The 22,651-nt window shown below is 37.9% G+C and overlaps 1 protein-coding gene across 10 annotated transcripts in view; it reads left to right on the top strand.

The window, feature by feature from the left end:
- Positions 1-22,651, top strand: part of ATRX (ATRX chromatin remodeler) — a 269,851-nt gene that overhangs the window by 120,770 nt on the left and 126,430 nt on the right. For all 10 annotated transcript variants that reach the window (XM_065916981.1, XM_065916979.1, XM_065916987.1 and 7 more), the window contains 3 exons: positions 5,173-5,303; positions 5,991-6,167; positions 13,648-13,741. In XM_065916981.1, coding sequence (XP_065773053.1) covers positions 5,173-5,303; positions 5,991-6,167; positions 13,648-13,741 — 402 coding nt within the window. The remainder of the gene's footprint in view (positions 1-5,172; positions 5,304-5,990; positions 6,168-13,647; positions 13,742-22,651) is intronic.

Genomic DNA, 22,651 nt, shown 5'->3' with positions numbered 1-22,651 from the left:
TCACTTTTGGAGCCTTCTCTGGTTGTCCAGTGATTAGGACTCTGCTTCAACTGCAGTGGGGTCAGATTTGATCGAAGCCTAGCCAAGTGGCCAAAATATATACATATATATATATATATATATACTAATTTTGAACCAGAGTTTAAAAAAATACTAAATATAGATTTTGAAGATGAGGAATTCCTTTGTAGTTCTATGAAATGTTATCTTTTATTCTCATCCCAAAGTATATAATATTTGTTAAAACAAAGCATCCCTCCATAGGAGAGGGATATGTGTTCCTCACCCTGTTCTCACAAAAAAATTTTATTGTGAGAAATTTTATTTATTCAACATTTTTTGATTGTAGTCATTTGAATTGTTTTATAGATCAACCTTTTATATATGGTGTGTTGTTTTAGTATTGCATTTACTGAGACAGTTGTTTTTTATCTCTAAAACTATAATCTTATTTAGAATCCTCTGTTTTAACTATTCTATTGTGATATTATGCACAGAATGTAAAAAAATTAAATAATTTGTCACCTTTGTGTATGGATCCAAGTATTTTTGCCTTCTAAAAATGTGATTTAGTTTAGCAATTTTCTTCAACCCTATTTTCAGACTCTTTTGAAAGATAAGACATAGATTGTTGGGGATATCTGAAATGGTCTATCAATATTTTAAAGATAGTGCATACTAGATGAAAGATGTTTCCAACTCTTTTTTAAAAAATGTTTAAAAATGAAAGCTTGAATTATTTCACATCTAAATATATAATCTTAAAATCAGTGAAATACAGATATCTTTAAAAATGTGGCTTTAGTGTATTGCCCTAAGCACTCATTAATTAGTGCAGTAGTAATGAATGAGTAGAGAATATAGGACTAACATAGTAAAATTAGTAGCAGATTGGGATTTAGGAGTTTAGGTTGTGCTTCTGGCTTTGCCACTAACTAGCTTTGTTTCTTTGGCCAAGTCATTTCCCCTTTTTAAGCCTGTTTCCTCACCTATGAAATGACAAACTTGGACTCTCAGGTCCTTTCTTCAACTCTAACATTTTGTGTTGCTTTTGTAATGGCTGTTTCTCTAAAATTCCGTGGTACAAGAGATTCTCTTGATTATTCCTTTTTAAGAAACTCAGTGTTTTGAATAATCGATTTTTCTACCAGCCAAGAGGTGGTTTACTTTCTTTTCCTGTTTGAGTGCTGAAACAAGAGGCATTACTGATTTCCTTTCTAGGTAGAATCAGAATTACTAAAGGCTTTCTTGGCTCGCTCGCTCTCTGTGTGATTACTCATTTGTCTTTGCATTGTTGGCCTCATTCCTTATTTTATTTTTGCTTTATTTTAGTAGCTGATGATGCAAGGATAATAAGGCATTATCTTATCTTGGTGTTCATTATGTGATTTAGAAGACTTAGCTTGTTTGAGTTTTGGGGTTTTGTTATTTATTCTTTCATGCTACCAGTTCGATCGCTGTTTGTGGGTTTTTACCCTCCTTTTCATTTTGTTTTGCCTTCTTCCCCTCTCCTTTCCCTCCCTTTCAGGAAAATGGAGAAGTGGCTCCATTACTTTTGGCTCTGCCAGGTTTTCTGCCACAAGTGTGGCACAGCTAGTGCCTCTGATGCTTCTGATAGAATTGTGACTGCTTTGGATGCTATACCTGCCCCACGATGTAATGTCGAGCATTGAGATTCTAGGGGCAGTACCTTGTTGCCTGGATGATTTTCTCAGAAACATCCTGGAAAACCTCAAGAAAGGAAGCTTCAGAGCAAACAGAATCAACTAGGGATCATGACTTATATCCGTCACATGCATTCTAGCACGGGTCCAGCTGAGGCCTCCAAAATGATGCTTTCCCAGCCTGAGCTGGTCATCAAGTGATGATGTCCTTGAAATTTCTGTGACCCATGACTCAAGAGTTAAGGTAGTGGAGTTTCCCTTAAAGAATCTCACTGCAGGCTTTGTAGATGAGACACATCTCACCTCAACATGTTTGAATACTCAGGTTGAAGGTCACCTTCAGCCCTTAGGTCCTTCAAATTAAGTTCTAACTTTGAGTTGTAGGTTATGTGATGGGCTAGTTGTATGATACATAAAGTCTTTGACCTATTGGACTAGAGCCATCAGTCATAATTTATGCAAAATAATTTTATTATTCTTTTTAGGGCTTAATGTATATGGCTATTCATTAGGCTTTCCTTTGCTCAAAAGGGCAAATCTAAAACATCTTAATGAGGTAAAGCTTAGGGAATCTCCATTACTCTGTATAACTTTCAGTTTGGAGAAAAATGAGGATTCTCTGAAGTTTGTAAATTTTTTTGCTTCTAAGGTGTCCGTGATTGTTCTGCATATTATGACTTTATTGAAGGTTGTTGATAAATCAAGTGATTCTTCAGTGTGTGGATCTCATTTTATTTTCCATGATTTACTGTGTGATTCTTCAGTTGGTATAGAATCAGATTATCTTACGTATTTCATATTTCTTTGTTTCTTCATGACAACCTAGAATTTTAGCATTTGTAAGTTTACATGTTTTGACTTTTCATTTAGTAGACTTACTAGGAATCTATAGAGTTTGAAAGAAGAAATATGTGGTTTCCTAAAATTAACAACCAAGTCTTTATAGATTATATGGAGTTTATGACATTTTTTAAACTTGTAAATGCAAACTAAAATCAGGTGATTGAACTAACCTTTAGAGTAACTAAATTAATAATTGTGTTCTTGTTTGCTATTATACCACTCAAATGGTGATATAAGATCTTGTAACTGCACGTAAACTGTGTTTTTCTATTTGTAACCTAGTATCCAGTGCTTCATATTATATGTACACACACGTGCACATACACTTATTCATTCCAAATCTGTGGTTTTACTCAAATTGACTTGAAAAAGTCTTTCCTTGTTCATGGGAAATGATGATGTGGTATGTATAAAAGATAATTATAGAGAGTTTTTCCAGAAGGATGCTTTAATTAATTTAAAGAGCCACCCTTTATTTTGAAACTGTTTCCTAGTTCGTGGAGGATATGTCTATACTTTATAAAATGATGAAATAAATGATATTTGGGTTTAATTTTTTTTCTTGGCGAAATGTAAGTTGTCCCCATTTTAAAAACCTTTACTGTGTACAGTCCAAACCATGTACAGTTAGCAAACCACTGATGTAGAAGTTTAAAGTTAGTCTCTTAGTTGTGTCCAACTCTCTGTGACCCCATGGACTGTAGCCCACCAGGCTCCTTGGTCCAAGGGATTTTCCAATCAAGAATAATGGAGTGGGTTGCCATTCCCCTCTCCAGGGAATCTTCCCAACCCAGGGGTTGAACCCAGGTCTCCTGTGTTGCAGATGGATTCTTTGCCATCTGAGCCACCAGTGCAACTCCAGTAGGATTTAAATTGGAATGATCTAATCTTCATTTCATTAAAATGCAAATCAAGTTAGAAATCCTCAGAAAAGCTAATTTATCTGTGGTTTCCTCTTGCAATTTGTAGCTCTCTCTGTTGTCTAAATGTTCCTTATCTATCTGTTTAGGAAGGAAGGACTAAAGAGCATATCAGCATTTATGAAAGTGAATAGCTATTTTGTTTGCTTTAGTCTGTCTAGGTGCCTTTGCTATATATCTTTGAATATAAATTGCAATGAACAATCTATCTTTCAAATAAAATTAAGAAAACATTAACATACATTAACACCTCCTACCATTGAATGAATTCTTTTTTTTTTTTTTCACTTATTTTTATTAGTTGGAGGCTAATTACTTTACAATATTGTAGTGGTTTTTGCCATACATTGACATGAATCAGCCATGGATTTACGTGTGTTCCCCATCCTGAACCCCCCTCCCACCTCCGTCCCCATCCCATCTCTCTGGGTCTTCCCAGTGCACCAGCCCCGAGCACTTGTCTCATGCATCCAACCTGGACTGGCGATCTGTTTCACACTTGATAATATACATGTTTCAATGCTATTCTCTCAGAACATCCCACCCTCGCCTTCTCCCACAGAGTCCAAAAGTCTGTTCTATACATCTGTGTCTCTGAATGAATTCTTGATTTAATGTGAGTTCATGTTAATAAATAAAAATAATTTCACATCTAAAAATAAAAAAATTCTCCTAATTCCAGCTCCAAGATTTTGACTGAGATAGAGTCATTCATGATTACAGAGTAGATGTTTATCCACACAGAAGCTAGTTCAGGGAAAACCAAGGATCATGTCAACTTTTGAGACTTTTTATAAGGTATCCCTTTGTTATAGTGATTTATGAATTTATATCTAAAGGTGCAGATTACCTCATTTTACACAAAAATTGCTTTTATCTTACACTTTTTGATATCTTCCTTTAGTGCAAGCATGAAAATTTATTAGGAATATATTTTAATTTAACATAAGATGGTATTAAATATTTTCTCATGCCTTGAACAGTTTATTTTTTCATTGACAAATTGGTCTTTGAGGAGCATCTGGAAAAATTTTGGTATACTTTAGGCTAATGCATTATCTACTTTTTTGGAAAGTAAAAACTTTTTGATAGTAATTTGTTTTCTTTATGTACATAGTAAATAGCACTCTTGCCTCTTTTCTGCCCTAGTTTGAATATTATCAGGGATATTTTATTGCTTTAGTATTTTAATATATGTTGTATAATTTCATTTGATTAGAAGAATTTATGCAGTACATTGAAATTTAAGAGCCAAAAATGTTATTCACTAGTTTGAGGCACTGTTTCACAATAGTGGTTTATTACACACTGATTTTCTAAGAATATGTTTTACTGTTGAATAAATCCTTTTATGTGGAGTTTTGTGTTGAAATGCCGTTTGTTTGAATGAATTGATTTACTATTGTGGGCCTGTCTGATACTGTAGTTTTCAGATGGTGGCAGCAGAGCAAGTATAGGATTGGAAGGATATCCAGCATGAAGTTGCAATTGGTGAAAATGGTAGAAACATCCCTGAGATTTTTCAGTATATTGTGAAATTAAACAGAACTGGGAGAAAATCAGTGCTAAGAGCATTTTCAAAAGTTTTGGTTGGTAGTTTAAATTAAAATAGAATTTGATAGAGTTATATAATAAAAATCTTTTGACACAATTATTTCTATTTTGATACATATAATCCCATTTGTTTTTAATTTGTAATACTTCACCACCAAATATATAGTTTTTATTGTCTTTTTACTCTCGAGAATTGCCAAGAAGATGCTTTTAGAAGAAATTAAAGCCAATCTTTCCTCCGATGAGGATGGATCTTCAGATGAGTCAGAAGAAGGGAAGAAAAGAACTGGAAAACACAATGAAGAAAACCTTGGAGATGAGGGTGAGTTCCCCAGAGAGAAGTATGAAGTGAAGTGAAGTGAAGTGGTAGTTGCAGTCATGTCCGATTCTTTGCAACCCCTTGGACTGTAGCCCGCCAGGCTTCTTTGTCCATGGGATTCTCCAGGCAAGAATACTGGAGGGGGTTGCCATTTCCTTCTCCAGGGTCTTCCCAATCCAGTGATTGAACCTAGGACTCCCGCATTGCAGGCAGATTCTTTACTATCTGAGCTACCAGGGAAGCCAGAGAGAAGTATAGGATGTCATAATTTGGTTGTTTGACCAGTTCAGTCTTTGAAGACTGTCTGACCATGAAATCTCTTAATATATATGTTTGAAGTTTATTAAAATGTTTAAAATGTTGCTACCATTAATCCTTTTGAGTATCTGGTAATAGCTGTGCAGATTTTGTCAGTCACTGCCAATAAATAGATGGTTTGCAAAACAACATGTTTTTTACGTTTTAAAAATCTATATATGTATATTGGTGATATTTAATTACTACTTAATGGTCGTAATAGATCAAGTGTAATATATGAGATTGCTTGGTATCAACAATGAAACAGGATAAGTATACAGCTCTGATCAGTTCCATAAGTCATGATAATTATCTACAAACAAAATATGTAGTTGTATAGCATTTTTAAGGAAAAAAGGCTGAAGGTTTTAGTGATTTGTTTTCTCCATTTAGAACTAAAAAATCAAGCCAATTCTGAATCAGATTCAGATTCTGAAGAATCTAAGAAGCCAAGATACAGACATAGGCTTTTGAGACACAAGCTGACTCTGAGTGATGGAGAATCTGGAGAAGAAAAAAAGATGAAGCCTAAAGAGCACAAAGAAGCCAAAGGCAGAAGTAGAAGGAAGGGTAAGACATTTTAATTCTGCTGGTGAACAACATACTGGTTCATACTGGTAAAGAACATATCTACTCCAACAATTGACCACCTATATTAGGTGAGTGTCTGCACACTGACAACAGCTATTCTGAGAGGGAAATAAAGAATTTAGAGTGGGAAGGAAACCCAGAAACTTGAGAGATGACAAAGAATATTTTTGACCTTTAGTAGTCATATACATTTAGATTAAAAAAATAAATATGACAATAAATAAAACATGCATTAAGGTCATGTGGAAAGATATAAGACTGCCTGTAACTACAGGAAGAAATAATGCTTTCCTGAGGAAAGATAGAAGATATAGTTAATTTGGATAGATTTATGCAAACTTATGTGTAAAACTTATATGTAGCCAGATTAAATTTTTATTACATTAAATTATGTGTCTTTCTGTACTAAGTCAGTTACATGTTTCCAACATCATGGTAAACATTGAGGATATAAAATAAATAAAGAAATCACTGTTTTATATGATAGTTTTCAACCTGGCTACACATGCAGATCACTTGGGGGATTTAAAAATATACCTTCCTATGGCAAGTCTCCACCTCGAGCCAATTGAAGCATAATTGGTGGTGGTGGGAACCTAGGTATCCATATATATTAAAAGCATCTCTGAAATGATTTTTATATGTAGCCAGTTTTGGCAGTCACAGGTTTAATAAGAATTATTGACATTAGTATTATAAGAACTTGTAGTACCGTAAGGGGTTGTTTTGTAAGGTGTGGCATAAAGAGGAATTCTTTAGCTTTTTGGGGGGTTGGGGTTATCAACAGAGAAGACTTGACAAAGATGGAGAGTTTCATCCAGCACATAAAATTCTAAATGGGGAGAAGGTAGATTTGTTGTTAAAATTTATAATATAAGCAGGGGGAAAGTTTTAAAAACCTCTGCAAATTGTTTAGCACATGGTGGAGGGGATGCAATTAATGTGGTATAGCTGGAGTGTAGAAGGGAGTAAGGAAAGGAACAGCAGGAAATTAGGCTGGACCAATAAGACAGGGATCAGATACTATAGATCTTTGTAAGCCTGTTCCTCAAATTGGAGTACTTGACAGTACTCCTCATGGGTACATGAGGCTGTAAAGTAAATAAGGTACATCTCTTTGGTGTGTTCATTTTACTTGAGAGTTGGTGGAGAGCATTCTTATATTAAATAATATATATTGAGCAATTAAATGTGAAATTTTCCTGAGAATTTGGCTAACAAGAAGTTCAAAGAAAGTTTTTTCTTCTTTGGGACAGACTTTGAAGACTTTATTACCCAATTCCTGGCATGCAGATTAACTCTTCTTTGTGCCACCAGGAATAAGAAAGCATTTTTGGAAATATCTGAGAAGTACATTGGCTTTATAGAGTGGAGAGACATTGAAAAGTTAAAAAATTTTTTTTTATTTTAAAAATTATTTTTATATCATAGCTATATTGAGACATAATTTAAAAATCATACAGTTTACCTGCTTACAGTGTACGGTTTGTTTTTAGTATATTCACAGAGAGGTGCCACTATTTAAAAAGCTATTTAAGGTATATATATATATATATATATAAAAGCATATATTTCATAAGTGGACAGCTTTTAGGAAAATTATTTATTTATTTGGTTGCACTGGGTCTTAGTTGTGGCAAGCAGAGTGTTTTACTGGTTGCAGCATTTGAACTCTTAGTTTCAGCATGTGGGATCTAGTTCCCTGATCAGGGATAGAACCCAGGCCCCCTGCATTGGGAGCATGGAGTCTTAGCCACTGGACCATCAGGGAAGTCTCTGTACGTGGAAATCTAGATGAACATGTTTGGCACCTAGATAAAGGCACAAGACATTGATTAGCAGCATTGAAGATTCATAACTTCAGTACAACCACTCATTGTTCCATTGAAAGATTTCAGCTAAGGATGTAATGTGGTCAGATTCAGTTCAGTTCAGTTCAGTCACTCAGTCGTGTTGACTCTTTGCAACCCCATGAATCGCAGCACGCCAGGCCTCCCTGTCCATCACCAACTGCCGGAGTTTACTCAAACTCACGTCCATCTAGTCGGTGATGCCATCCAGCCATCTCAACCTCTGTCGTCCCCTTCTCCTCCTGCCCCCAATCCCTCCCAGCATCAGAGTCTTTTCCAATGAGTCAACTGTTCGCATTAGGTGGTGCAAGTATTGGAGTTTCAGCTTCAGCATCAGTCCTTCCAATGAACACCCAGGATTGATCTCCTTTAGGATGGACTGGTTGGATCTCCTTGTAGTTCAAGGGACTCTCAAGAGTCTTCTCCAACACCACAGTTCAAAAGCATCAGTTCTTTGACACTCAGCTTTCTTCACAGTCCAACTCTCATATCCATACACGACTACTGGAAAAACCATAGCCTTGACCAGACGGACCTTTTTTGGTAAAGTAATATCTCTGCTTTTTAATATGCTATCTAGGTTGGTCATAACTTTCCTTCCAAGGAGTAAGCGTCTTTTAATTTCATGGTTGCAGTCACCATCTGCAGTGATTTTGGAGCCCAAAAAAGTAAACTCTGACACTGCTTCCACTGTTTCCCCATCCATTTCCCATGAAGTGATGGGACCAGATGCCATGATCTTAGTTTTCTGAATGTTGATCTTTAAGCCAACTTTTTCACTCTCCTCTTTCACTTTCATCAAGAGGCTTTTTAGTTCCTCTTCACTTTCTGCTATAAGGGTGGTATCATCTGCATATCTGAGGTTATTGATAGTTGCCTGTTATTCTGTGAGACTGAGGGCTTTGATCCAATAACTGAGAGAAATATCAATAGCCACAGATACACAGATGATACCACCCTTATGGCAGAAAGTGCAGAGGAGCTAAAGAGCCTCTTGATGAAAGAGGAGAGTGAAAAAGCTCACTTAAAACTCAGCATTCAAAAAACTAAGGTCATGGCATCCAGTTCCATCACTTCATGGCAAATAGATGGGGAAATGATGGAAACCATGACAGACTTTCTTTTCTTGGACTCCAAAATCACTGCAGATGGTGACTGCAGTCATGAAATTAAAAGACGCTTGCTTCTTGGAAGAAAAGCTATGACCAACGTAGACAGCATATTAAAAAGCAGAGACATTACTTTCCTGACAAAGGTCCATCTAGTCAAAACTGTGTTTTTTCCAGTATATGTATGGATGTGAGAGTTTGGACCATAAAGAAAGCTGAGCACTGGAGAATTGATGCTTTTGAATTGTGTTGTTGGAAAAGACTTTTGAGAGTCCGTTGAACTGCATGGGGATCCAACCAGTCCATCTTAAAGGAAATCAGTCCTGAATATTCATTGGAAGGACTGATGCTGAAGCTGAAACTCTTAATACTTTGGCCACCTGATGTGAAGAACTGACTCATTGGAAAAGACCCTGATGCTGGGAAAGATTGAGGGCAGGAGGAGAAGGGGACGACAGAGGATGAGATGGTTGGATGGCATCACTGACTCGATGGACCTGAGTTTGAGCAAGCTCTGGGAGTTGGTGATGGATAGGGAAGCCTGGCGTGCTGCAGTCCATGGAGTTGCAAAGAGTCGGACATGACTGAGTGGCTGAACTGACCTGAAGGCTTTGAACCTATTTGGAGGATATTGCCATAGTTGATGTCAAGTTCAGTTGTTGTAGTATATGTATAATAATGATATTACCCAGCGGAGCTGTAATGTTGTTCAAGAAGAAGGCTAGGGAAGGAATCTTGGAATCCTGAGCATTTAAAGGGCCATGGGAAAATAGCTATCCATTAAAGAAGACGAGGAAGGTACCCCTTCCCCACACACACATATACTTAATATGCCTTGGACATTTTCATGTAAACAAATAACAAACAGTACCTCATTTTGTGAATGCATTTTTCATAAATTTCTTTGCAACATGACTGCAAGCTGGTCTTTCAGATACTATAAAGGAACTGAGTGATTTAACATATTAGGAAACAGCATGATTTCCTGTGTATCTTCAAAAGGAGAAATACTAATTTTGCCTCTGAGGCTTATTAGCTCAGGAATACAGAGCCATTTACTATGCCAAATAGGACTTCCCAGGTTGCTCAGTGGTAAAGTACCCATCTGCCAAGCAGGAGACATGGGCTTGGTCCCTGGGTTGGGAAGATCCCCCGGAGAAGGAAATGGCAACCCATTCTTGCCTGGAAAATCCCGTGGACAAAAGAGCCTGGTGGGTTACAGTCCATGGGTTTGCAAAGAGTCAGACATGACTTAGCAACTAAACAGTAGTGTCGGCAGCAGCTGTGGGCCAAATACATTTGAAATGTTCTATTGAAACCCAGGTTTTCTGTGACCTGTGTTTCCACTGTCCTTTTCTGTGGGTAACTTATAATCCAACTATTTTTTTTGGTCTGTTTGTGTAGAAGGATGTAAACTAAAATTCCGTCTTATTTATATTTCTAATAAAGACTAATGTAATAGTGACTGATACTACATTTGAAATCACACCATTTTCCAAGATTTGCAAACTCTTATGTCTCTGAATTGTCTGGAAACTTATGATGGGCAATAGGGAAAAATCAGAAGCTAATAGCTTAATTATTAAATCAAGTGTAGCATGTCAACATTTTCACCTAAATTTGAAAAAAGTTGTAAAAGTTATTTTGGTGATAATTTCAAAAATGCAGTGATTGCCTTTATAGTAGATTATATTAGGTTCATGTTATTTTTCTCATGTATTTAAATGATATTCAATTATGTAGGATAGTGCCCTTATACTTAAGGGTGAAGTGTCATGGTATCAGCACTTAATTTCAAAGGGTTCAGGGCAAAAAAGTATGTGCATATATTTAGACAGAAATAAAGCAAATGTGGTAAAGCAAATCTACTTTAAGTGGATTTAAGAGTAGGGATACAGGTGTTCATTTGGCGATTCTTTCAAATTTTTGGTAGCTGTGAAAATTTTCAAAATAACATTTGATGAAAAATTAGTACTAGGCTTAAAATTGTATTTAATCACAGAATTTGTGTGTGCATGTGGACATCTTGTTCTCCCAAATTCCCAGTTGCTTAGCAGTTTTTTTTTTTACAATATTTTTATTTATTTATCTGACTGCAGCAGGTCTTACTTATGGCACCCAGGATTTTCGATCTTGCTTGCAGCATGTGAAATCTTTAGTTGTGGCATGTGAACTCAGTTGTGGTATGTGGGATCTAGTTCCCTGACCAAAGTTGAACCTGGGCCCCCTGCATTGAAAGTGTGGCGTCTTAGCCACTGGACCACCAGAGAACTCCTTTATTATTGTTTTTTTGTTTGTTTTTTTACTGTGGCAAAATACACATAGCATAATTTTTAACCATTTTTAACTGTTTGAAGCAATTCCATGGCATTAATATATTTGCATTATTGGGCAACCATCAACACTGTCTGTCTCCAGAATTCTCTGATTATCCCAAACTGAAACTAAATAGTAACTCTTCACTCTCCTCTTCTTCCATAACCAATCTTTATATTATTTATGCTTGTCTATATTTTTAAAGATAGACCAGACCTTTGATTTTGATGTCAGATCATAATAGATATTCTAAAAATATTTTATTTTGAAGTAATTTTAGATTTATAGAAATGTCACAAAAATACCCTTTACCTAGCTTTCCTAATTTAACACCTTATACTTATTATAGCACAATAATCAAAACCAGGAAATTAACATTGATACAATAATATTAATTCAGCCAGTGTTTGACAAACTACACCTGAAGGCTAAATCTAACTTTCATGTTTTTATAAATAGTTATAAATAGTTTTATTGGTACACTGTCATACTTACTCAGTTATTGCTTTCATGTGTTTACAGTGGCAAAGTTGAGTAGTGGCTGCAACATTGACCTTATAGCCGACAAAGTTGAAAATACCATCAGATCTCTGATGTAAACTGTAGATTTTATTTGGTTATCATTATTTTTCCCACTTGTGTTCTTTTTCCACTTTGGAATCCAGTCTAGGATCCCACATTGCATTCAGTTGTCTCCTTAATCTACTCCAGTCTGTGACAGTTCCTTTGTCTTTTCTTTCATGACCTTGACACTTTTGAGGAGTATTGATCAGATATTTTCTAGAATGTCGATCTGTATGTATTTGTCTAGTGTTTTCTTATGGTTAGATTTAGGTTATTAGACACTGTGACAAGAATACTGCAAAAGTTCTATTGAATTCGTCTTGGTATGTTGTACTGAGTGTGTATGATGACAGTATGTTTCTTATTATTGGTATTGTTAACCTGATTAAGTTACTGAAGTTGGTATCTGCTGAGTTTTTCTACTGTTAAAAAAACCCTATTTTTTTGTTCATATTTAATGAATATCTTGTGGAGAGATACTTTGAGACAATGCAGATATTCCATTTCTCATCATACTTCTACCCACTAATTTTAGCATCCAACTGCCTAAGCAGTTTTTACTGTGTTGTATGTTTAAGTGGTGGTTTCCAGTTTCTTTCATTACTTCTAGGAAGAGTTGTTTCCCCCATTTATCTGTTTATCACATTATTTATATTAATATAGACATATAGATGTTTTATTTTATTCTATGAGTTACAATCCAGGTTTTCATTTTATTGCTCAGATTGTTCCAGCTTTGGTTGCTGGGAGCTTCTTCAAGTTGCATCATCTATCCTTTGAATATATCCCCATCAATTTTTGAGCAATGCTTTACTTTCTGGTACTAGTCCAGGCTTATCTTGTATTTTCCCTGCCTGACTTCCTCTGACCAGAAAAATACAGGTATTCTTCTGGGGTTTTAGATGCCTGTGTCTTACTGGCAATTTTGGTACAGAAAAATAAAATTTTGGAGAGGAAAAATAAAATTGGGTATTCATCTTATTTTCTTGTGATAGGCAGGACTCAGCTCCTTTTTCCCAGTTCTGTGGCTAAAAATGAGGTTCTCCTAGAGTTTTGTAGTCGGCACCCTTTGCATAATTTGCAATTCAGCTGGTCTTCCTGTCAAAACCAGGAAAGAACTGGGGAAAAAACCCCATGACATTCATCCTCCCACAGAATTTTATAAGGATCATTATTTAAGTTTTGATTTCGGTCCCCAATCTGCCTGCTCTTATTCCCTTTACAGAGTCCTTAGGTTGTTTATTTATGTATTCTGTCCATAGTTTTTAGTTGTTATAAGTGGCAGAGAGTCTAATCACCCTTAATCCACCTTGGCCAGCCTACTTAGCTTGCTTAAAATAACTAGAATTCTTGTATTGACTGATAATTTTTCATTTTGTCAGTTTACATAGTTAATATATTTTAATGTAGAATCATAGTTTTATAACCATTCTTGGTTTTCATTTGGATTTTTATAAATACCAATTGAGTCATTAATTGGTCTAATCTGTATGATGTCATATGTACTAGAGATATTATTCTCATAATACTCTTAGATGTTAATGTGATGTTATTGACAAATAAAGGGAATTGAATTTCTATTGGAAAGCATTTAATAACCTTTAATATTTTTTATTCAAGTGAGTAGTGAAGATTCTGAAGATTCTGATTTTCAGGAATCTGGAGTTAGTGAAGAAGTTAGTGAATCTGAAGATGAACAACGGCCCAGAACAAGGTAAGATTATTTTTTAAAAAATTTTAAGAATGAATAACCATGCTTCAAATTATTTGTAGAAAGTTTGCTGTTGTTAATAGTGGTAGTCACTCAGTCATGTCAGACTCTTTGAGACCCCATGAACTGTAGCCCACTATGCTCCTCTGTCCATGAGATTCTCCAGACAACAATACTGGAGTGGGTTGCCATTCCATTCTCCAGGGGATCTTCCTCACCCAGGGACCGAACCTGGGTCTCCTGCATTGCAGGCGGATCCTTTACCATCTGAGCCACCAGGGCATAGCAGTAAGTAAAGTATTTAACATTTTGATTTGAAACTGTTAAAATAATTTAAAAATAGTATATAAACATTACATATAGTTGAATTGTATGTTCTGAAGTAGGTGGACTTTCAGTGTGCAAAAACACCTTTTTAAAAAAAATATTATATGTTTGGCTGTATCAGGTCTTAGTTGCCGCATGCAGGATCTTCATTGCAGCATGCGAGATCTTTCCTTGCAATGTGCACAGGCGTCTCTCTAGTTATAACACATGAGCTGTAGAATGCACGGGCTCAGTAGTTGCCCTGTGGCATGTGGGATCCTAGTTTCCTGATCAGGGACTGAACCCATGTTTCCTCCACCCCCTGCCATTGGAAGGCAGATTCTTAATCACTGGACCACCAGGGAACTGTAATTTTTCATTTCTGTGGTGGAAAGTTGTAGTGTAGTAGTTATGAGGCTCTATAGACCAACTGCCTCAATCTAACTCCTAGCTTTACTATACTTCCTAATTGTACGAATACTCTGTGGTTCAGTTTCCTCATCTGTAAAAGAGGAAATTAACATTATTATTTCCCTTATTGATTATTGTGGGCATTAAATGAGATTAAAGGGCTTATAAAATAGTGCCTATTTTGTAGATAGTAAGTGCTCCATGAATGCTAACTATTGTTCTTTCATAGCATTACTAAACACAACTTAGCCACAGAACAAAAACAACCCTACTAGTATTCTATTAATTAACATGTGTTTGTTCTTTCAATATGCATAGATAACTAATCTAGATTACTAGCTGATTAAAATTTTGCTTCCTTAATAGCATAGTATTTAATAATACTGACCATTCTAAGAAGATTTTTATTTCCTCTGGAATAATGTGATACGTATATCAATTTGTGTTTGTGTGTATGTGTATATGTATATCTATATGGGTATTTGCATGTGTAAATTTTAAAACATTTGAGATTGTTTTAGATTAATAATTACCAGGTTGTGCCTGGAGTATATCAGGATATTGTACTTTTAGTTCAGTTCAGTTGCTCAGTTGTGTCCAACTCTTCGTGACCCCATGAGCCGCAGCACGCCAGGCCTCCCGTTTGATCACCAGCTCCCAGAGTCCACCCAAACCCATGTCCATCGAGTTGGTGATGCCATCCAGCCATCTCATCCTCTGTTGTCCCCTTCTCCTCCTGCCCGCAATCTTTCCCAGCATCAGGGTCTTTTCAGATGAGTCAGCTCTTCACATCAGGTGGCCAAAATATTGGAGTTTCAGCTTCAACATCAGTCCTTCCAATGAACACCCAGGACTGATCTCCTTTAGGATGGACTGGTTGGATCTCCTTGCAAACCAAGGGACTCTCAAGATATTTGAACAACACCACAGTTCAAAAGCATCAATTCTTCAGCACTCTGCTTTCTTTATAGTCCAGCTCTCATATCCATACATGACCACTAGAAAAACCATAGCCTTGACTAGATGGATCTTTGCTGACAAAGTAATGCCTCTGCTTTTTAATATGCTGTCTAGTCTGGATGCCATGATCTTAGTTTTCTGAATGTTGAGCTTTAAGCCAACTTTTTCCACTCTCCTGTTTCACTTTCATCAAGAGGCTCTTTAGTTCTTATTCACTTTCTGCCATAAGGGTGATGTCATCTGCATATCTGAGGTTATTGATATTTCTCGCAGAAATCTTGATTCCAGCTTGTGGTTCCTCCAGCCCAGTGTTTCTCATGATGTACTCTGCATATAAGTTAAATAAGCAGGGTGACAATATGCAGCCTTGACATACTCATTTTCCTATTTGGAACCAGTCTGTTTTTCCATGTCCAGTTCTAACTGTTGCTTCCTGACCTGCATACAGGTTTCTCAAGAGGCAGGTCAGGTGGTTTGGTATGCCCATCTCTGTCAGAATTTTCCACAGTTTATTGTGAGCTACACAGTCAAAGGCTTTGGCATAGTCAATAAAGCAGAAATAGATGTTTTTCTGGAACTCTCTTGCTTTTTTGATGATCCAGTGGATGTTGGCAATTTGATCTCTGGTTCCTCTGCCTTTTCTAAATCCAGCTTGAACATCTAGAAGTTCACGGTTCACGTATTGCTGAAACCTGGCTTGGAGAATTTTAAGCATCACTTTACTAGCGTGTGAGATGAATGCAATTGTGCGGTAGTTTAAGCATTCTTTGGGATTGCCTTTCTTTGGAATTGGGATGAAAACTGACCTTTTCCAGTCCTATGGCCACTGCTGAGTTTTCCAAATTTGCTGACCTGTTGAGAGAAGCCCTTTTATAGCATCATCTTTCAGGAATTTAAATAGCTCAACTGGAATTCCATCACCTCCACTAGCTTTGTTCGTAGTGATGCTCCTAAGGCCCACTTGACTTCACATTCCAGGATGTCTGGCTCTAGGTGAGTGATCACACCATTGGGATTATCTGGGTCGTGAAGATTTTTTTTGTACAGTTGATCTGTGTATTCTTGCCACCTCTTCTTAATATCTTCTGCTTCTGGTAGGTCTCTACCATTTCTGTCCTTTATTGAGCCTGTCTTTGCATGAAATGTTCCCTTGGTATCTCTGATTTTCTTGAAGAGATCTCTATAGTCTTTCCCATTGTATTGTTTTCCTCTGTTTCTTTGTGTTGATCACTGAGAAAGACTTTCTTATCTCTCCATGCTATTCTTTGGAATGGGTATGTCTACATTCAAATGGGTATGTCTTTCCTTTTCTCCTTTGCTTTTCGCTTCCCTTCTTTTCACAGCTATTTGTAAGGCATCCTCAGACAATCATTTTGCTTTTTTGCATTTCTTTTCCTTGGGGATGGTCTTGATTCCTGTCTCCTATACAGTGTCATGAACCTCTGTCCATAGTTCATGAGGCACTTTGTCTATCAGATCTTATCCCTTAAAACTATTTCTCACTTCCACTGTATAGTCATAAGGGATTTGATTTAGGTTATATCTGAATGGTCTAGTGGTTTTCTCCACTTTCTTCAATTTCAGTCTGAATTTGGCATTAAGCAGTTCATGATCTGAGCCACAGTCAGCTCCTGTCTTGTTTTTGCTGGCTGTATATAGCTTCTCCATCTTTGGCTGCAAACAATATAATCAATCTTATTTCAGTGTCGACCATCTGATGATGTGCATGTGTAGAGTCTTCTCTCATGTTGTTGGAAGAGGGTGTTTGCTATGACCAGTGCATTCTCTTGGAAGAACTCTATTAGCCTTTGCCCTGCTTCATTCCGTACTCCAAGGCCAAATTTGCTTGTTACTCCAGGTGTTTCTTGTCTTCCTACTTTTGCATTCCTGTATGAAAAGGACATCTTTTTTGGGTGTTAGTTCTAGAAGGTCTTGTAGGTCTTCTTAGAACTGTTCAACTTCAGCTTCTACAGCGTTAGTGGTCAGGGCATAGACTTGGATTGACGTGATATTGAATGGTTTGTCTTGGAAACGAACAGAGGTCATTCTGTCGTTTTTGAGATTGCATCCAAGTACTGCATTTTGGACTCTTGTTGGCCATGATTTGATGGCTACTCCATTTCTTCTAAGGGATTCCTGCCTACAGTAGTAGACGTAATGGTCATCTGAGTTAAATTCACCCATTCCAGTCCATCTTAGTTTGCTGATGCCTAGAATGTTGATGTTCACTCTTGACATCTCCTGTTTGACCACTTCCAATTTGCCTTGATTCATGGACCTGACATTCCAGGTTCCTATGCTATATTGCTCTTTACAGCATTGAACCTTGCTTCTATCACCAGTCCCATCCACAAATGGGTGTTCTTTTTGCTTTGACTCCATCCCTTCATTCTTTCTGGAGTTATTTCTCCACTGATCTCCCTTAGCATATTGGGCACCTATAGACCTGGGGAGTTCATTTTTCAGTGTCCTATCTTTTTGCCTTTTCATACTGCTCATGGGGTTCTCAAGGCAAGAATATTGAAGTGGTTTGCCATTCCTTTCTCCAGTGGACCACATTCCGTCAGACTTGTCCACCATGACCTGTCCATCTTGGGTGGCCCCACTCGGCATGGCTTAGTTTCACTGAGTTAGACAAGGCTGTGGTCCGTGTGATCAGATTGGTCTGTTGTCTGTAATTGTGGTTTCAGTCTGTCTGTCCTCTGATACCTTCTGTCAGTGCCTACCATCTTATGGGGGTTTGTCTTACCTTGGATGTGGACTACCTCTTCACGGCTGCTCCAGCAAAGTGCAAAGAGCTACGTGGCGTAGCTCCTCTTGGCTGCCACCCCCGGCCTCGGGCGTGGGGTGGCTCCTCTCGGCTGCGCCTGTGTGCCGTCGCAGCTGCCGAGCTTTAGGGGAACATAAAATAACAAAAGGATATAATGAGAATTTTAAAGAACTAAGATGAAATTCAGGTAACAGAAAATTCAATATTTCAAAGTATAGAATATAGGGAATTTTTGGAATATTCACAAAGTTGTGCATCTACTACCAGTATCTAATTTCAGAACATTTCCATCATTCCAGAAAGAAACCCTATGACCCTTGCTCATTTCCTGTTCTTCCTGCTTCTCATTCCCTGGCAGAAATTAATCTGCTTTGTGAATAGATTTGCCTATTCTGAGCATTTCATATGAAAAGTTTTGTAAATATGTGTCTTTCTATGAATGGAATCTTTCAGTTAGCATGTTTTCAATTTTGATCCATGCTGTAGCTTGTTTCAGTACTTAACCCCTTTTTATTTATTTATTTTTTTTAGAGTTTTGAATATTTTTATTTCTTTATTCTTTTTTTCACTGGGTTTTGTCATACATTGGTATGAATCAGCCATAGAGTTACACGTATTCCCCATCCCGATCCCCCCTCCCACCTCCCTCTCCACCCAATTCCTCTAGGTCTTCCCAGTGCACCAGGCCTGAGCACCTGTCTCATGCATCCCACCTGGGCTGGTGATCTGTTTCACCATAGACAATATATATGCTGTTCTTTCGAAACATCCCACCCTCACCTTCTCCCACAGAGTTCAAAAGTCTCTTCTGTACTTCTATGTCTCTTTTTCTGCTTTGTATATAGGGTTATCGTTACCATCTTTCTAAATTCCGTATATATGTGTTAGTATGCTGTAATGTTCTTTATCTTTCTGGCTTACTTCACTCTCTATAATGGGCTCAAGTTTCATCCATCTCATTAGAACTAATTCAAATGAATTCTTTTTAACAGCTGAGTAATATTCCATGGTGTATATGTACCACAGCTTCCTTAGCCATTCATCTGCTGATGGACATCTAGGTTGCTTCCATGTCCTGGCTATTATAAACAGTGCTGCGATGAACATTGGGGTGCACGTGTCTCTTTCAGATCTGGTTTCCTCAGTGTGTATGCCCAGTAGTGGTATTGCTGGATCATATGGCAGTTCAATTTCCAGTTTTTTAAGAAATCTCCACACTGTTTTCCATAGTGGCTCTACTAGTTTGCATTCCCACCCACAGTGTAAGAGGGTTCCCTTTTCTCCACACCCTCTCCAGCATTTATTGCTTGTAGATTTTTGGATAGCAGCCATCCTTACTGGCGTGTAATGGTTCCTCATTGTGGTTTTGATTTGCATTTCTCTAATAATGAGTGATGTGGAGCATCTTTTCATGTGTTTGTTAGCCATCTGTATGTCTTCTTTGGAGAAATGTCTGTTTAGTTCTTTGGCCCATTTTTTGATTGGGTCATTTATTTTTCTGGAACTGAGCTGCAGGAGTTGTTTGTATATTTTTGAGATTAATCCTTTGTCTGTTTCTTCATTTGCTATTATTTTCTCCCAATCTGAGGGCTGTCTTTTCACCTTACTTATAGTTTCCTTTGTAGTACAAAAGCTTTTAAGTTTCATTAGGTCCAATTTGTTTATTTTTGCTTTTATTTCCAATATTCTGGGTGGTGGGTCATAGAGGATCTTGCTGTGATTTATGTCGGAGAGTGTTTTGCCTATGTTCTCCTCTAGGAGTTTTATAGTTTCTCGTCTTACATTTAGATCTTTAATCCATTTTGAGTTTATTTTTGTGTATGGTGTTAGAAAGTGTTCTAGTTTCATTCTTTTACACGTGGTTGACCAGTTTTTCCAGCACTACTTGTTAAAGAGGTTGTCTTTTTTCCATTATATATCCTTGCCTCCTTTGTCAAAGATAATGTGTCCATAGGTTCGTGGATTTATCTCTGGGCTTTCTGTTCTGTTCCATTGATCTATATTTCTGTCTTTGTGCCAGTACCATACTGTCTTGATGACTGTGGCTTTGTAGTAGAGTCTGAAGTCAGGCAGGTTGATTCCTCCAGTTCCATTCTTCTTTCTTAGGATTACTTTGGCTATTCGAGGTTTTTTTGTATTTCCATACAAATTGTGAAATTATTTGTTCTAGTTCTGTGAAAAATACCGTTGGTTGTTTGATAGCGATTGCATTGAATCTGTCGATTGCTTTGTGTAGAATAGCCATTTTGACAATATTGATTCTTCCAATCCATGAACACGGTATGTTTCTCCATCTGTTTGTGTCCTCTTTGATTTCTTTCATCAGTGTTTTATAGTTTTCTATGTATAGGTCTTTTGTTTCTTTAGGTAGATATTCTCCTAAGTATTTTATTCTTTTTTTTGAAATGGCAAATGGTATTGTTTCCTTAATTTCTCTTTCTGTTTTCTCATTGTTAGTGTATAGGAATGCAAGGGTTAGATGATTGGCTTGTCAAGGTTTCCTGGTTAGGGAAGCTTGTGTTGGTGTTCTGGTGTGTGGAACTTGATTTCTTCTCTTTGAAAAGCAATGGAGTGCCCAGTAATGAGTTTTGAGATGGGTCTATGTGTTAGGTGTGACCTTGGGCAGCCTGTATGTTGATGTTCAGGGCTATGTTCCTGCGTTGCTGGAGAATTTGCGTGGTATGTCTTGCTCTAAAACTTATTGGCTCTTGGGTGGTGGTTGGTTTCAGTGTAGGTATGGAGGCTTTTGGACGGTCACTTATTACTTAAAGTTCCATATAGTCAGGTGTTTTCTGGTGTTCTCTCGTTTTGGGCTTAAGTCTCCTGCCTCTGGATTTCAGATTTATTCTTCCTGTAGTCTCAGGACTTCTCCAACTATACAGCACTGGTAATAAAACTTCTAGGTTAATGGCGAAAAGATTCTCCCCCGTTGGGGACACCCAGAGAGGTTCACAAAGTTACATGAAGGAGAGGAGAGAGAGGAGGGAGATAGAGATGAGTCGGAGGAGAAAAGGGGGGACTCAAGAGGAGAGAGACAGATGTACGCAGTTGTCTGTTCCCAGAGTGTTCTCCGTAGCCCAGACACCCACAAAGAGTCACAGAATTGGATTGGGAAGATAAGGGGAAAGGAGGAAATAGAGGTGTTCTGAGGTAGAAAACAGAGAGTCAAGATTGGGAGAGAATAATCAACACACTCCTGAATAAAAATGGGAGCTGAATATTGGATTCTTAAATGTTCACAATTTATATCATATACTGAAAAACAAAAATTAAAAATCTAGAGTAGAGGTTAGACTCTTAAAAATACTATATTAAAAACAAAAACCAAAACACACAAAAAATTTTAGAAATATATATGGAGTTCGGTTTAAAAATAGGGCTTCTCTCCTTTTTTTTTTTTTGGTAAGGTTATAATGTATTGAAAATGATAATTAAGGAGTAGTAGAGGAGTACTAGAGGACTTTAAAAGAAATAAGAGGAAAAGAAAAATAGAAAATAGAAGAGAAAAAGGAAAAAAAAGAAAAAAAAATTTTCCCTAAATAAAAAAATCGTAAAAATCTGTGAAAATAGTTAAGGAGTAATGGGGGAGTACTAGGCAATTTTAAAGGAAAATAAAAGAGAAAAAATTAGAAAAAATTTTTTTTTCCTTACTTAAAAAAAAAAAGTAAAAATATATCTAGGAATTTCTCTGGAGCTGTTGCGGTCAGTGTGGGTTTGGGTCAGTTTCACATCGGTCCTCGTTCCCGCTTACACTTCTCAGTGTCTACAGGCCCCTTCCAGTGTAGTCGGTGTTTTCTTCAGGGATTTTAATCTGTTGCACCGGTCCCTTCTGAAGCAGTTCCCTTTGTTTATTTGGCTTCTGTTTGCCGGTCTCTTCAGGGCCTCATTTCCGCCCTGACACAGGCGGGCGGAAGTGGACTCTTATTCAGGTTGCTAATTCCGTCGCGCTGCAGGGAGGGGCTGTTGCTGCTTTCTCCGTCTGCGCTGCTCAGGCTCCCGGCTGCTCTATATGGAGCGTGCCCCGTGCTGCGAGCGGTTCCAGCCCTCGGGTGTTCCACAAAAGTGCGGAACAAAAAGCTGCGCCTGCTCTTTGTGCCTTCCCCGTCAGAGCGGTCCAGGCAGCCAGGGGCTTGACGGGCGCACTTTCCCCAGGTACGTTGCGCCCACTCCCTTCCGTGGTCCCAGTCTCAGTTTCTGCCCGTGCCGGTCGGGTGCGTGCGCCTTCTGCCCTCCGCGTCCCCAGCCCCAGTCCCCGCTGGCGCCGGTCGTGTGCCTGTGTTCTGTGTCTCGCCGCGACCCTCCCGGGGGATGGCGACCCTCCCGGGGTATGTCGACCATCCAGAATCTCAGGGGGTCCTTGATTAGAAACTGGGGTCCTGTTTGCAGTGCGGCAGGGGATGCGGTCCTTGGGGCCGAGCCTGCCCGCTTCCCCTCCCCCCTGCCTCCTGCCTCTGGGTTGGGCCGGT

This window comes from Muntiacus reevesi, chromosome X, assembly GCF_963930625.1.
Source record: "Muntiacus reevesi chromosome X, mMunRee1.1, whole genome shotgun sequence".
In the NCBI taxonomy this organism is placed as follows: domain Eukaryota; kingdom Metazoa; phylum Chordata; class Mammalia; order Artiodactyla; family Cervidae; genus Muntiacus; species Muntiacus reevesi.
Note: the sequence above shows the minus strand (reverse complement) of the source record. Positions and strands in the feature narration are given on the sequence as shown.